Here is a 14399-nt window from a genome sequence, read left to right as displayed (position 1 = left end):
GGATGCCAGGGCTTGCACAGAGAAGCGGGATCGGGCCCTCGATTCTTTCGTTGCGAAGCAAAAAAAAAAAAATTACCTGTATTTCTGTCTGCCCACTGCTGCTTCTCCTGCCTTCTTTGTTTTTCTGTCTGCTCCAAAGCTGCGTGTATTTATAGCTACACCGCTAAAAAGTTTGTGTTCACAATAATGCAGACAACTATGGATCGTTTTCTCAAGATTAGCCTCCACGTCCTACTGTGGCTTTTGTTTCCCACAAAAACGAAGTAAAGACTTGAGTTTTTATTGAAAGTTGCCTGTTAGGTTTTTTCCTCTTTGTTGCCTCTAAAGTAGGAATGCCCGAGCTTTCTCTTTCGGTATTCGGACTAGGGATATTTTTTTATACGTGTTACTGGACCGAAAAGTTGTTCCCAAAGAGGAGACCTTTGTTTTGTTTGAATTCGGCTTTATTTTAAATCATGAAACCATCGAAGAAACCTCTTGGTAGTCGGACCTCCCAGCGTTTTTATTACGCGACTTTTTATTTGGCGTTGCAAACTTTGTTCGGCCGAAACTTTACTGACTTGGAGCTTTGCTCACACGGCGTCCTCCTCTACTCCCGACAGAGAATTTTCCGGGGATTTTTCCCGGCCGCTCGGCAGCCCGTGCTGCCGAATTCGGGATTTTACTTGCCGAGGGCTCGATCCCACCTTCCGTGTAACCCCGGCGGGTTTCCTGGGAAGTTTCGTTTGACACGGGGGGTACTTGTCTGATGTGAACCCGTTGCTACCGATCATATCCCCTCTGATTTTAACCTGTCCGTCCTCGGGGTGCTTCAAATAGGGTTTCTAAGCGGGGATGGTGTCGGCTCTCGCTGGCAGCGGTGCGGGTCGGCTCGGCGGGTCGGCTCCGGGCGCACCGGGGGTCCCGGTGGCAGGAGCTCGGGGTCCTGCAGACTGTGCCCGGTCGCCTTGTCTTTATTGAAGCAGGTGACGACGCCGGATGTTGAGAAGAAAATCGAGGAATACAAGCGGGAAAACGCGGGCATGTTCAGCTGGGAGATCCGGGACAAGCTGCTGAAGGACGGGGTGTGTGACCGCAACACGGTGCCGTCAGGTACGGGGCGGGGGCTTAGACACATCCCGGAGGGCCGGGGACGGTACGGGGAGGGCACCGCGATAGCCGGGGAGAGCCCCAAGCCGGGCTGGTAACCGTGAAGCGGTCAGCGTTAGCACGCTGGTACCAGCAGACCCATCCCGGGAGGATTCCTGCACTCGGTTGGGGTGTTTTTAATTAAATTGCAACTGCATCCCCGTCCCCTCCTCCTCCCCCTGTCGTCTTTGCCGCACTGCTGCCTAAAGAGGGCTCGGGGCTTGCTGGAGACCCGGAGATGGGAAGCTGGAGCTGGGGAGCAGCTCCCTGTGCTGATGGGTTCTTTGTCAGGGGGGAAAACGGGGCTGGTGCGGTAATTGTGCTAGTGTCCATTGCCTTTTCTTGTCACCCACTGCCTGGGTTTGGGAAAAAAATATTTGCGGGGCCACCGTGCCTGCGCTGGAGTGCGGTGTGGGACAGTGTCCTGTGAAAAACCCCGCAGGGTGGGGAGCGGGAGGCCCCAGCTGGTGGTAGCCAGGGGGGTACATGGAGCAGCAGCACTGATGCGGGGCTCAGCTCATCTGCCCGGTCTGTCTGTTGCGGGGGGCTGCTGGGGACAAGCCTGGTCACAGTTCTGTGCTCCCCCCAAAGTGAGCTCCATCAGCCGCATCCTGCGCAGCAAGTTTGGGAAAGGAGAGGAAGAGGAGGCCGAGCTGGAAAGGAAGGAGGTGGAGGAAGGTGACAAGAAGGCCAAGCACAGCATTGATGGCATCCTCAGTGAAAGAGGTAAAGTCCCATTTCCCCCCACTCTCCGTGGAGCCCTGGGACCAGCCCATGCCAGCCCAGGGTACTGGTGGGTATTGCTCTCCCCATTCTCTCCCCTATTTCTGGAGGTCGTCCTGAGGCCAGTGCACGGGGAAGTGTAAGGTGAGGAGCTTGTGCCAACGGGGCGTCTGCCGTGTCCCATCCCATCCCGTGACCCTGCAGTGTGCGGGAATGATGGGAAGGTGGGGAAAAAGGTGGAGGTCACCACCAGTTTGGCTTTTGATAGCAGGGGCGGGGGCCAGGGAGCAGGGACAGCCGCTGCTCTCCCAGCCCGAGCCGAGCCAAAGGGCGCAGCTGCACAGAAGGGGCGGCTGTAGCCAAAGGCTGCCGGAGCCTCGAGTCTCTGCAGCCGTGGGCAGGGCAGGGAGCTGCATGTTTTGTTTCTTCTCCTCTTAAAAAAACTGCCGGGAAAAGCTTGCGTTGGCTGCAAGGGGGTTGCAGCCTGAGCAAGGCGGAGGCGAAGGGCTGGTTGGGGGGCAGCCGCTGCCCTCGGTGCGCTTGTGCCCAGGTCCCCGGCTGGGCCGGGGCGGAGGGGCAGGAGAGGGCCTGGCGGGGCGGCCTTTGCGTGGATGTGGCTGCCCAGCACATGCACAGGCACTGGAGAAGGCGAGACAAAAGTACCAAATGAGCTGGTCAAACATTTGTACAACTTTTCCAGCTTTTACAAAGAAGGCCTTCTATACACAATCTACACTTGGAGATGAACTTGGAAAACAAAGAGGGGGGAGTCCATTGAAACTCACACTTTGGCTTTGCACAGACAAAGCTTCAGCTAGCAGCAGCTTGATGTGAACAAAAGAAGGCAACCTTTTTATAATTCAAGGAGAAAAGAAGAGAAAACAGCTCCACAAAAGGCTGAGAAAAGACATTATGGGCTTGCAATGAGGGATGAATTATTCAATGAGCCCCTAATAGCTGATGCTCCACGCAGTTTTATGGACTCTCCACCAAGGAAAAAGTATCTGGTTTTACCTAGAAAATGTTGCTAGCATTTCTAGACATCTTGAGATGCTGAGTGCTGTTCAAGACAGCTGAAACCTGTTCTTTAAAAGTAGTATGTCTCCTTTTTGTGTAGGAACAAGTCCCAAGGCACTCCCCAAACTTAATTTTCAACTCTGTTGCTAAAGCTTTCAGGGAAACCTCATCTGCGTGTCTGTGTTTGTGTGGATGTGTGTAATATAACCACGCAGAAAATGCTAACAAAGTAATAGATTTTACAGCGAGAAGGCACAGTCTGATTTCCCAGTCTAGCTGCTCCTGTGTGATGGGTCGTGAGAGTTTCCACCAGAACCTCCTGCAATGGAGAATTGTTCTGAGAGGGAACTGACACCAAGGGAAAAATAGCTAAACTCAGTGTCCTAGTTGTTAAAATAACTAGCTTTTCTGCCTTCCTGAATTTTTCAACAGAGATTAGAAACAGAAGATGGGAAGCCTTGATAATATCCCTGCGTTATGGAACACAGAGTAATTAATAGACACAGCAAAAGAGAAAATATTGTTATCAATATAACCCACCCATCTGCTTCTCTTTGAAACATGACTCTTGTAGGGGCTGGCGGTGCCTCGCTGCGAACAGGGGCTCACTTGTGCCCCCCAGCACAGTTGTACGAGGAGGCTGTGTTCTGTCTTCCAATGTACCCTCTCCTCTTTCTGCGGGCGTGAGCGTTTTACTTTGTTTCTTCTGAGTTCAGTTGGTGGCAAATTTCCCCTTGACTAAATGGGGTGGCGCAGCCCTGTCCCTGTCCTGGTGCGCACAGGTTTGTGCTGGATGAACATGGCTGGGCAGTTGTGTGCAAATGGCAGCTTGATAATCCTGTCTGTTCTGTGACAGCGCCTGGGAAGGTTTGGCAGCTGGAGGGAGAGCATGCTCTTCCCTGCAGCACCGCCTGCTCCCCTCCCTGATTAGCAAGCTGTTGCTTAATCTTATTACTGGAGTGTCTGGGATGCTGCAGTGCGAGAGAGCTGCTGCTCAAGAAAGGTTTTGTTACCATACACATGCCTTACTTATGGTGTGATAGTATAGGGACAACACACCAGTGAGCTCATTACAAGGAAAAAAACAACCATAAACTCAGTCCACCCCTACTTTCTGTACCCGCTTGGCAAAAAAGGTTCTGCATCAACTCCCAGCACCAGCAGAGGAGCTTCGATTTCACGCCGTCTATAAAAATCATCAGGTCAGATCCTGCTCTCTTACTGAAATAACTGGCAGTGCTCCTGAGGATTTTGATGCTGCAGGATCGTGTTTGCCGGTGTCCCCCCGGCCTGGCTGCGAGGCCTGGGGTGGCAGAGGGTGCCCACTGACGGGGCGTCTCGTGTGCCCCTCCGATGCTGGAGCTGCTTGCAGTCCGTTCGAAGGGTATCCCGGTGGTGCACAGCAAAACCCTCACTGCTGAGAGCTCTCGGTGGGAATGCTCCACCTTATGGAGTGAAAAAAATGAAGTATTTTGAAGTCTTTTATAGTTTGAGTAATTTTTAAAGCTCTGGTCTCAGAGGCTTGAGGTGTCTCAGGGGCTTGAGGTATCCCCGTAGCAGGAGCGTGGGTGCAGGGAGATGCCAGGGAAGGCTGCGGCACAGATCGGGAAGCAAGTCCTGGGGCTGAGTGCAGAGCGGGGAATCGCTCTCCTGCTCAGGAGCACACATCGAGTGCTGGATGTTTGCTCATGTTGCCCGAAATCCCCTCCTTGCCATGGGCTTTTGGGTGGCTCAGGGAGAGGCATTTTTTCTACGGGAAAGGATAATAATTGTTGTCACTTTAATGGCAGCTAATCCAAGATTTGGGATTTGGGCAGTATTTATAGCAGAGTGGGATTAGGAAAGAGAAACATGATATATTTGAAAAAAGTGTGATAGAAGCAGTATATCATGTGGTTTGGGATTTCTCCCATCACGTATGTAAGCATAAGTAAAGTAAACGTTAACATACTTAGCTGTATTTCTGTTTCAGCCTGTGTTTACTAACATTTAAATCTTGTTCTCTCTCTGGCATTTGCGGATGCTACATGTGCAGCCCGCTTTGCTGTATTTTGGCATTTCTGTCAGTGTCACCCTCTACCCTGATTTTTGATATATATTTAAAGAAAACCTGGATTGTCACAGCATGTATCAGGAAGCTGATAATTTTATAATAGCATATCTGTATTTCTGCATGCGTGATGTATTTTTCTTAAAGGCATAAGCCATAAATAAAGAACATGAAAGAGAAACTTTTGTGCCTTTATATGGCACATCAGGGCATATTTTTAGCATAACCACTACGGAAGAGGGAGTCACTTGTACCTTTAGCAGGAGTTATGTGCGGCATGGTTTGCTGACTAATCTGATAACTCCCCGCTTCATAAGATAGCTGTTGTTTTCTGGCAAAAAGTGGTGGCTTTCAGCGCTCAAACGATGGGGCGTAGAGCTGGTCCTCGGGCCGCTGCGAGGGGTGGGAGCCGGGGCTGGGACCCCCCCGCCTGCCCTCAAAGGGGTCTCTGTTCCCGGCCGGCGGAATTGGCCCCCGGGCCCTGTCCTGGCGGATCCTCCCCCAGTCATGCGCACCCGTCCAAAAAGGGCCCTACTCATCCCAAGCCTCTACCCTTGGCTGTACTGAGAGCAATTCAGGCTACAGCAGACTAAATTGCCTCCTTTATTTCCTTCTTACTTTCATCTTGGACCAAACCCTTCCCCCCTCTCCCTCCCCTTCCTCTTTTCTTTTTTGCTGTGTGCCTGAGGCTCACATTAATACAATTTCGGCACCACCCCTATTTTTGTGTGTGTATGTGGGGAGTTTGAAGGGAGAAAAAAAAAATAAAAAAGGACCTCAGCACAAAAGTCCTGCTCAGCAGCTAGAAAGTTCAAGCTGCTGCTCCTTCTCTAGCTGTGTGATGCTTTTCCTGTTTGTGAGTTTTGGGAAACATTTTTGCTTTGTGCTGTAATGGAATTAGAGGACAGATGCTGACTGTAAATGGGACACGCGACTACCAGCCCCTAGCTTAAATATTTAGATGCAATGTTACAATTACTGACTTGATGCACAGGCTTTGAAGTGGTAGCACATGATCTGAAGGGTAGCTCGGGCTCTATGGGCTTGCAGATGTTTTGATTAGGGTTGGTCAGTATCAGGCAGCCAGTTATTTTTAGGTTGTTAAACTAATAAAGGCAGTTTATTAAGGGACAGGATTAACATGCAGGCACCAGATATCAGTTTGAGTCATCCCATTCATTTCTGCATTGTAGACTGTTGAGTTAGTGGCTGGAGCATGGGAGGAGGCAGATGCGGAGTTAGATTTTGATTGTGATTTTCTGATACAGGGCTTGTCGTGATTTTGCTCCAGCGTCCTCTCTGGGGGCGCAGTGGTAGGAGGACTTACTGGTTGTGTGAAATACTGTTGTGTCTTATGGCTGAGAAGCACAATGTGTTCCCTTGCTCAATGTTCCCAGTAAAGATTCATTTACTGAATGAAACGTGATGACTGTGGTTGCCCGCAGTGATCATCCTGACTCTGGAATTTCACACAGTACTTTACATATTTGGTCACTAGCAGGTATTAAAAATCAGCTTGTGTAACTTGAACAAAATTTCGTTTCTGAGGCTCTTGGAGCTGGCAAGAAAATACTGCTTAATTAAGAAAAACTCCCTAGTGGCTCCAGGATTTGGCTCAAGGCAGGTAGTAATAATAGTCGTTTCTGTGTGTTCTTTTCTCTTTCTTTCCTCATATCTCAGTAGCGTGTGAGTCCAGTCCTGGATAGAAAAGCCAGGTTCTGCACAAGTGCAAATTGAAGTAGGTTGAAGAAGTCTTTTTTACCTGGACTGTAGCTCGGAGCTCTTGTTTCTTCTGCCTGACCTGTTGTCGCTGTGGGGCTCTGGGCCAGGCTCCCCCTTACAAATCATTATTCTGAGCTAAAAACAATAACTGATGACCTCAGCGATCAATAACTCGCCAACAAGCGAGAGCGTGATGTCCCAGCATGCAGAGCATCTTCAGAAAGGTACTAAGTATCTTCTGTTTTGAGTGACTTCAGAGCAGAGTTTGCTGCTCTAGAGGTACCAGGAGCAGCCCGTGCCCTCCTGTCTCGAGAGTGAGCTGGGGGACTTTGAAGAGAGCGGCAATTGTCAGACCGACTGCACGATAATCACCTTACACAAGCTCTACTAATACTTCCAGCTGTGGGAAGAAAGGGTGTTACTCAGTCTAGCAGCATCTCTCTGAAGTAATATATAGATACCTCATATCCCGTTGTTGAAATAATGATTTCATTTAATGGGTTTGCATGTTTCGCCATCCTAGAAGGCTTTTCTTACCTTAAAAAGAGTCAACACCTATTCAAACAGAACTGCTGGGGCCATCCTTTCCAGTTCTTCTACGTGCATGCATCTAGAGCAAAGGCAAACAGTATTTTAGCAAATATCAGGATTGCTTCTCACACAGCAGTTGATTTACTTGAATTAATACCCAAGTTTGTATCGGATTTGCTTGCTCTGAAAATCTTAATAATTGATTAGACTTACACAGTGTCATTCTGGAAACATGGTCAGTTAACTTTGGGGTGGCTAGGACTTGCTCTGAAAATGTAATTTTTATCTTTGGCTTTCTGGATTCTCCTACTATTGCAAAATCCTTGACGTCAATGGGAATTTACCATGGTAGGGATCAGGCTCTTCTTGAAACCAGCTCTGTAATGTGCTGAGCGACTGCAGCTCTGGAGGAAATCCTCAGGTTTAGGTTTACTGGATCGAGTATCAGACCTCCAGGTCTGCAGACGCTATCATATGCGGGTGAGGGCGAGGAGTCCCACTCAAAGGGCCTATTCATGTGTGTGAAGTTACTCACGTGGTTTGGGGCAGGCAAGAATGGGGCCCAAATTTGTTCTATTCTGTTAATAGAAAGTACCCACTAAACGAGAGTGTGACTCTAATCCCGAGTGAAAGTCTCTGGCAAAACTCTCATTGAGGGTAAGGACCTCTCTATCTGTGTTTACACAAAGGTAGCGATGGCGTCAGCGGACAAAGAGACACAGATTTTAATTAGATTAAAAAAATTAGAAATTATTCCTGAAAGCGAAAGTTGATGCTGATGAAATCTTTAAAAGATATTATTTTCCAGGTCTGATTTTGAATAGTAATTCTCTGTTGTATCAGTCAAAGACAACGCTTTTATCTAACACTTACTTAGGGAAGGTTTAGTTTGGTATTAGGTTTACTTATTGATAAGGGTTGAAGCAGAGTTTATAAGAGTGAAGCCAATAAAGTTGATAGTGATCAATTATGAGGAGTCCCCAGGGCTGTGCAATAAAACTGCATTGGGAAATGAAGCAGAACTACAAAGTGCTCTCTGGTTAATTTAAGAAGAAATTGAGTGAAACGCAAAGCAATAAATCAGAGCAAGCCAGTCAATGTGAATTTCTCCATGTAAATGTCACTTTAAATCCTACATAACAAATGTGTGTGGCTAGAGAAAGAAAAAAAAATGCAGGATACTTCCAAGCGTTCCCCAAATGCAGAGCTCTCTGGCTAATAAAAATGATGTACAGTAACATAATTCACCGCAAGACCTTGTTTAGTGTAGTGTGACTGCGGCATTTTACTTTACTTGCCCTGGAGTACTCCTGCCCCATGCTGTTAAACTAATTCAGTTTAAATCACTCTGCCTAGAAAAAAAAAAAAGTGAAGAGTAATGAAATTAAAGCTCACTGAGGACACATTAGCGTTAAAGTGTGTCATGTGCCGAGATTATTTAGTTAGTGGAGTTTGATGTGATTGTCGACAGGTCATTTATTCATCCTAGTAAATAAAGATTCGCGAACTATTAAGAATGTGCATATATAACTAGTAAGACAGTAAAAGGCAATTAAGAAGTCAGTTTAATGTCTTATCTTGCTGGTTGCACTACAGTTGTTTTACAACTAGGAATTAAAATTTGAAAAGGAAGTTTTCAGTGTCCCTGGCCAAATATTGATTAAGCAGTTGTTTGCCGATGCCATTGTGGCACATAAAAAGGCCAGTAGTTCTGCCCCTTGTTGTTCTTCTTCCATTGTCACTGTTTCTTAACCTCAGAGATCAAAGGATGATCATTTCAGTTTATCCGTCTTGGAAAATCCTTCTTTGGTCCTAAACCCATACAGATTAATGGCCAAATTGTCTTTAATGAGATGTGAAATTTGAATGGAATCCTTATTTTGCATGGTCTTTTGGGTGTATGCACTGTATGCTGTTACAGTTTTGTGGGGAATTTTTCTTTAGCATTATTTGATTTGGTTTTGTTTGCATTGTTTCATTTTTAGTATACAATGCACTGAAATAATACTATTACACCAAATAGGTGGTATTTCACTGAATTTTAATCAAACTAATTTTATTGCATGTAATATTTTTTGAGGAGTTTAGTCTAACCAACAAAAAAAAAGTTTTGTTCCCTTTTTTTTTTTTAATACCAAATCATACAGGGGATAAATGGTCCAGGGCTGCCACTAAAAGAAAGGGAGTTTGAGAAGCCAGCCAGCCCTCCAGGTTGAGCTCTCAGTATAAAGAGGACACAAACGAGCTTGCAGCTCTTCTTCGTGCATTTTCTTCAGATTTGATTTTATAGACCTCACTTACATAGCAAGGACCCCTCTCAAAAACGGGGTGTAAAGTGAGGTCAGCCAGGCTGTGCTGAAAGGCAAGCAAGTGTCCTTGAGAATAATCGGTTCCTTGTTGTGTTATAGAAAGCTGTACTTACTTCAGAGATAGTAAAATATATTCTACCACATCCTCAATAGGAGTGGCTGTGCGATCTGGATGTGTTATGTCGGCTTATAATTATGATATGGAGTTTCAGCTGAATTGTAGGGTGCGGGAGTGTGAGATCCCAGTCCCGCTGCTTCCACTGGCATTTCTGGACACTGAAATTTAGCTTCACGAACAGTGGTAAGAAGCCTGGTGTAGCTGAAGATCCTCTCCTGGTATCATGGTGATTTTACGAGGGTGAGCCTCTTCTGCTGTAGTGACAAACAGCAGAATAAAGGGCTAAACCAGAATTTTTTAAATCAGGAATTTTTTGCATTCTGTTTCTTAAATACACTCTGTTTTTATTTGATATGGTTATGTCTGAATAAAATATCAGTCTGTGCGTACTTTACAAGTATCCAGCTACTTTAGGAGACATTTTGCTGCAGAGGAACAGCTAAAATTCTTTGAAAGCATTTTAGGTGCAAATTTGCTTGAAGTCCGTGAACTCAACTTGTTCGTTTCCACGAAGAGCTGTGGTGAGGACAGTGATACACATTCTACCTTTGCGTTTTATTTTAATAGATATTTGCCTGGATGTAGACTTTCTGCCAAACATAACCAATGTTTATATCATGCACAAGTCCATATATGGACCTGTCTTAAGGATTTTTGTATTTATGATATGCCTTATGTTGGATGTGTGATCCAAAAATGACTATGCAGTCATTTCTTCATCAGATATAATGTCACATAGACCACTGTGATTTGAATCGTATGAGGAATAAACAGTCTGCAGCTCCTCCCTGGCTGAAGGGTATCACAAAGGGAGGCACACTCTGTCCTAAACTCATTCCTCCCCTCAACTCTTCATCCTCATCAATAAGGCAAATGAAATGTTGGGAATGAAATCAGGAGCTCTAATTGAAACAGTTGTCAAACCCTACACTGTGACAGGCATAAAGAGGATTTTTCTCTGTCTTTTTCTTAGAGGTCACTTGGCCAAGAAAGAACTTAAAACAATCCAGGGTTCAAAGTTACTGTACTTCTGCGTTGGCAGCCGAAAAGATGGACTGATGATCGATGACAGAAATATTTTTCTTAATCTGATATCAGGAATGGACTTGTCAGCCCTGGAAGAGTAAATCAGAGACAAAAAATTAGAATTAATATGAAAAGATTCTAAATACATCTAGTATCTGAATGCAGATAATAGTAGTTATAAATAAGAAGTAAAACACCCCAGGAAAGACTTCTAAGGGGGGAAAAAAAAAAAGGTCACCCAGGTGATCACAGAGTGGAGTGGAGACTCATCTGTTTCCAATCTTGGATGTCATCATGCAGAAAAGTCCCTCTATTAAAGAAACAGGTCACCTGGCACTTACTTTTGGGTAGCACTGGGAGGACATACAGAATGATGAGTTTCCCAGGACAGCAAAGGGGCAATTCTTTTGGATGTGCCTTGTTTTCTTGCTACGTTGCTCTTCCCATTTTAGCTTTGGGGGTTTTGATGACTGGGGTACCCTTGGGGTGCATTGGACCAGTTTTGCAGGGCCAGATCCTTGTGCTTCCCCGAGTGCGAGCCGGCAGCAGGGACCGGGGCTGGGGGCAGCACCTTGAGGTTCAGGGCTGTCTCCCTGTTTCCAACCTGAGGAGCTCCTTGCTCTGCCTCTGCCGTTCTCTTCTGGGAGACTTGTAAGTGCTTTTTGTTACTTTAAATACGAAGTTTACAGCTTCCACAGGGCTCTAGATGGAGATGTTGTGGTTGCAGTTGTGCTTTGTAGGTGGTATTTTGCACTTGGTGACGTTCAGCTCTTTGAGTAGATGCCTTAGGTCCCAGTGATTTGGGCTAAATGGCTTCCCCCTATGTGCACAGCTGGTGCTGGTTTGCTGCTGAAGTTCCTACAGCTGGGGGAAAGCAGCTGCCAAAGGCAGCTTCCCATGGTCTTTACCAGCCTTCTGACGGGGCTGTGGTGAGTGTGGTTCTGCATCTCTGGGGTGGGACATGGGAGTTTTTTTAATACCCTTTTTGAGTAGGAAAGAGTGACCTTGGTGACTGACATGTTTATAAGTAAGTGATACCTCTAAATACAAACAACCAAGAGCAAAGTGGTCACAACAAAATTAGTGCTAAAAGAGTTGAGTTTGGTTTGGAGAACTGGTTGGACTTGGTATAATTTTCTCTGTGTTTCTCAGAGTGACTTTCTGTGTTGCCTGTTCCTGGAGCCAGCTGAGATGGGACTGCTCACTTCCCCCCCGGTTACTGGTCTCTGCCTCTGCACGGTCACAAGCCACAGAGCAGGAAGAAGCTGCTGGTTTCTTTTGCTTTCTGTGCCGTTGCTGTGCGCCCCAGCAGTGTGTGTAATAGAGAACGGGCTGGAGTGTAGGAGATCCGTCTGTGTCAGCTGCCAAATCATGTCTTTGTATCTTTGTGGGTTGTAATGTGTGTTGTGATTTTTTTTTTTTTTAAAGAAAAAAAAAAGAAATGGAACCAATATTTTTTTTCCCTAGTGGTACTTCTAAATGTCTGGGATTCAGAAGTCAAAAGTGCCATATAGGTTCAGCTGCCATAGCTCATCTGTTGAAACTGCAAATCCAGATGAAATGATGTCTTAGAATGATGCTTTGTTGCTAGAAAGGGTTGTAAATCTGCCCTTGGAAGAGCAGTTGGGCTTCCGGCCTTTGGGGTGGCAGAGCAGGGGAACGCTGGGCTGTTGTGGAGGGACCAGCGGTGTGGAGCACTTCTGAACTGACCCCAGTGATGCTGCAGCCCCAGCTCAGCGCAGCAGGTGAGTGCGTTTTGATGAAATGCATTGAGACTCAGCATCTGGTTTCTAATATTTTGATTACTATTATTTACGGTAAAAGCAGATCAATAACTGGTATGGTCTGGAATTAAGTTCATGAATTCAGAGGTGTTGCGTCAATTTGCACTGAGGCTCTGAGCCACAATGTGTTTACTAGAGTACAGCAATTAATGATACATACTTCTTGCTGGTTTTGCTGGGTTTCACATGAATAGCCTGCAATTTTCTCAAATGTGTGGTGTGGAAAATCTATTCAATAATATATGCAAATAATCTTTGGTTCTAAACAAATACTCAATGCTTGGAACGTATGTGGTTGTGGCTGGGCATGCAGGTCTTGGACTGTTTTATCTTCTAGAACTGGGTGCTGCTGTTGCATTCACTAAGAACATATCATGACTTCTGGATAACTACTTAAACCATTTTATTTCTTTTAAAATTGGATTTTTTTTTTTACTACTGTACTTTTAAAAATAGGAATATGAACTGAGCAGGAAAAGGAAACAAAACCCATGCTTTAAACATTCTTTTGTTGCATATTGCTAGTATTTGTAGTTTAAATCTGTAGATTTCAAGATCTTTTTGCAACAGAATGCATTTCTCAGTGGTGAGATTTTGTGTTACACAGACTCATTAGAGATGAACTGTTTTGGTTTGGTTTAAAACTTTTTTTTTAAAATGAAATCTGTACTTTCTTTTATAAACATTTTTCCTAACAGTGAGGGACTTGGACATAAAGCTATGAGCCAAAAAACTGAGGGGCCAGTTCCAGTTGATAGACTGGCTTGAACTTGTCAACAGGTCTTAAAAAAGAAAATAAAAGTTTTTAGAAGTGCAACTGCAGTACAACTTGCAGTAAGACAAGATTCGATTTCCAGAGCATCTGATACAAATAGTTTTTACTGATTTCTAGAGTTTCAAGAAAAATGGCTTTGTTACAGTCAGTTTTTTAAACAGTAAAATTGCGGGGTTTATTTTGTGTGTGTTGTGTGCGGGTTGTTTTTTTAAACACCACTAATTCCTCTAATTAATAGTGTCAAGCATGCGAGATTTCTCATAAACTTCAAAAAAGCCTATTGAACTTAATGGCAAGACTTGCATTCTTGCGTTGTCTTTAATGAACTTGGGTCTAACTCTAAACTAAGAGGGTTTTTTTTCTCTGTCTCCCTGACCCCTCCCCCCTGCTTTTCCTTGAGGGGGAAAGAGTGTTGTGGTGTGGTGTTTTTTTTTCTTTTTTTTTTTTTTTAAGGAAACAGGGGAATTCTGGCATTCCTGGGCATGAGGGGAGAATACTGATTAGACTCAGGCAGAGAGTGAGCAGGTGCTGAGCATGTTCCTTGCTTAACCCCCTGCCCTGCTCCTGCATCCCCGCGCTGACCCAGTGCACAGACCCTGCAAATAGCAGCAAGTTGCCAGATGTTGAAGATGTTTTCAGGGAGAGCGATCATTCTCCAGATCTTGTATAAAACCAGGGAGTTCGTACAAATGGTTGTATTTCTTGTTTAAAGCTGGGCTGGATAAGCCACTGGAGGCTCTGCTGGGGAAAAATAACTGCATTTCTGAGGATGAGAACTGGCTGTTCTGTTTTGAACGGCTGTGTGGCTGCAGCATCCATTTACAAAAAGTAATACAAAAAAACTAACAAGCAGAGTAGATTGCCTGAGGTGGGAAAGCTATTTTTTTTTCTTTTTTAATGAACAAAAAAGATTTTATGGCTTAGAAACAGTATACACACAAGAGAGGTGTGTTTAAAACTTAGACTCAAAAGCTTTTGTCTGGAGAATAATGCGCTTGGTGTAAAGAGCGGCACAATGGAAGTCTTTTCTTCTAGTTATATATGGGTGAGCATCATTCAGCCAAGGAGGAACTTCAAAGGCCAAACTAGAAACTTGCCAGGCTCTCTTTCCTGGCAGGTTCTTCTTGAGGTGAGATGGGGAGAGCTGTTGGTGCTGGGACCTGGCTCCCTCCTCCCGTGGTAGGGGAGGCGACAGATCATGTGCAAACTGAGGTAC

At 45.4% G+C, this 14399-nt stretch overlaps 1 protein-coding gene across 4 annotated transcripts in view; it reads left to right on the top strand.

The window, feature by feature from the left end:
- The window catches only part of PAX3 (paired box 3), a 75726-nt gene that overhangs the window by 1662 nt on the left and 59665 nt on the right, over positions 1 to 14399 (top strand). For 2 of the 4 annotated variants that reach the window (XM_065639912.1, XM_065639910.1), the window contains exons 3-4: positions 963 to 1092; positions 1720 to 1854. In XM_065639912.1, coding sequence (XP_065495984.1) covers positions 963 to 1092; positions 1720 to 1854 — 265 coding nt within the window. Of the gene's footprint in view, positions 1 to 962; positions 1093 to 1719; positions 1855 to 6932; positions 6936 to 14399 lie in introns of all 4 variants that reach the window. The other 2 variants (XM_065639913.1, XM_065639911.1) reach the window with 2 other exon arrangements.

The sequence above is a fragment of the Caloenas nicobarica genome, chromosome 8 (assembly GCF_036013445.1).
Source record: "Caloenas nicobarica isolate bCalNic1 chromosome 8, bCalNic1.hap1, whole genome shotgun sequence".
NCBI lineage: Eukaryota > Metazoa > Chordata > Aves > Columbiformes > Columbidae > Caloenas > Caloenas nicobarica.
Note: the sequence above shows the minus strand (reverse complement) of the source record. Positions and strands in the feature narration are given on the sequence as shown.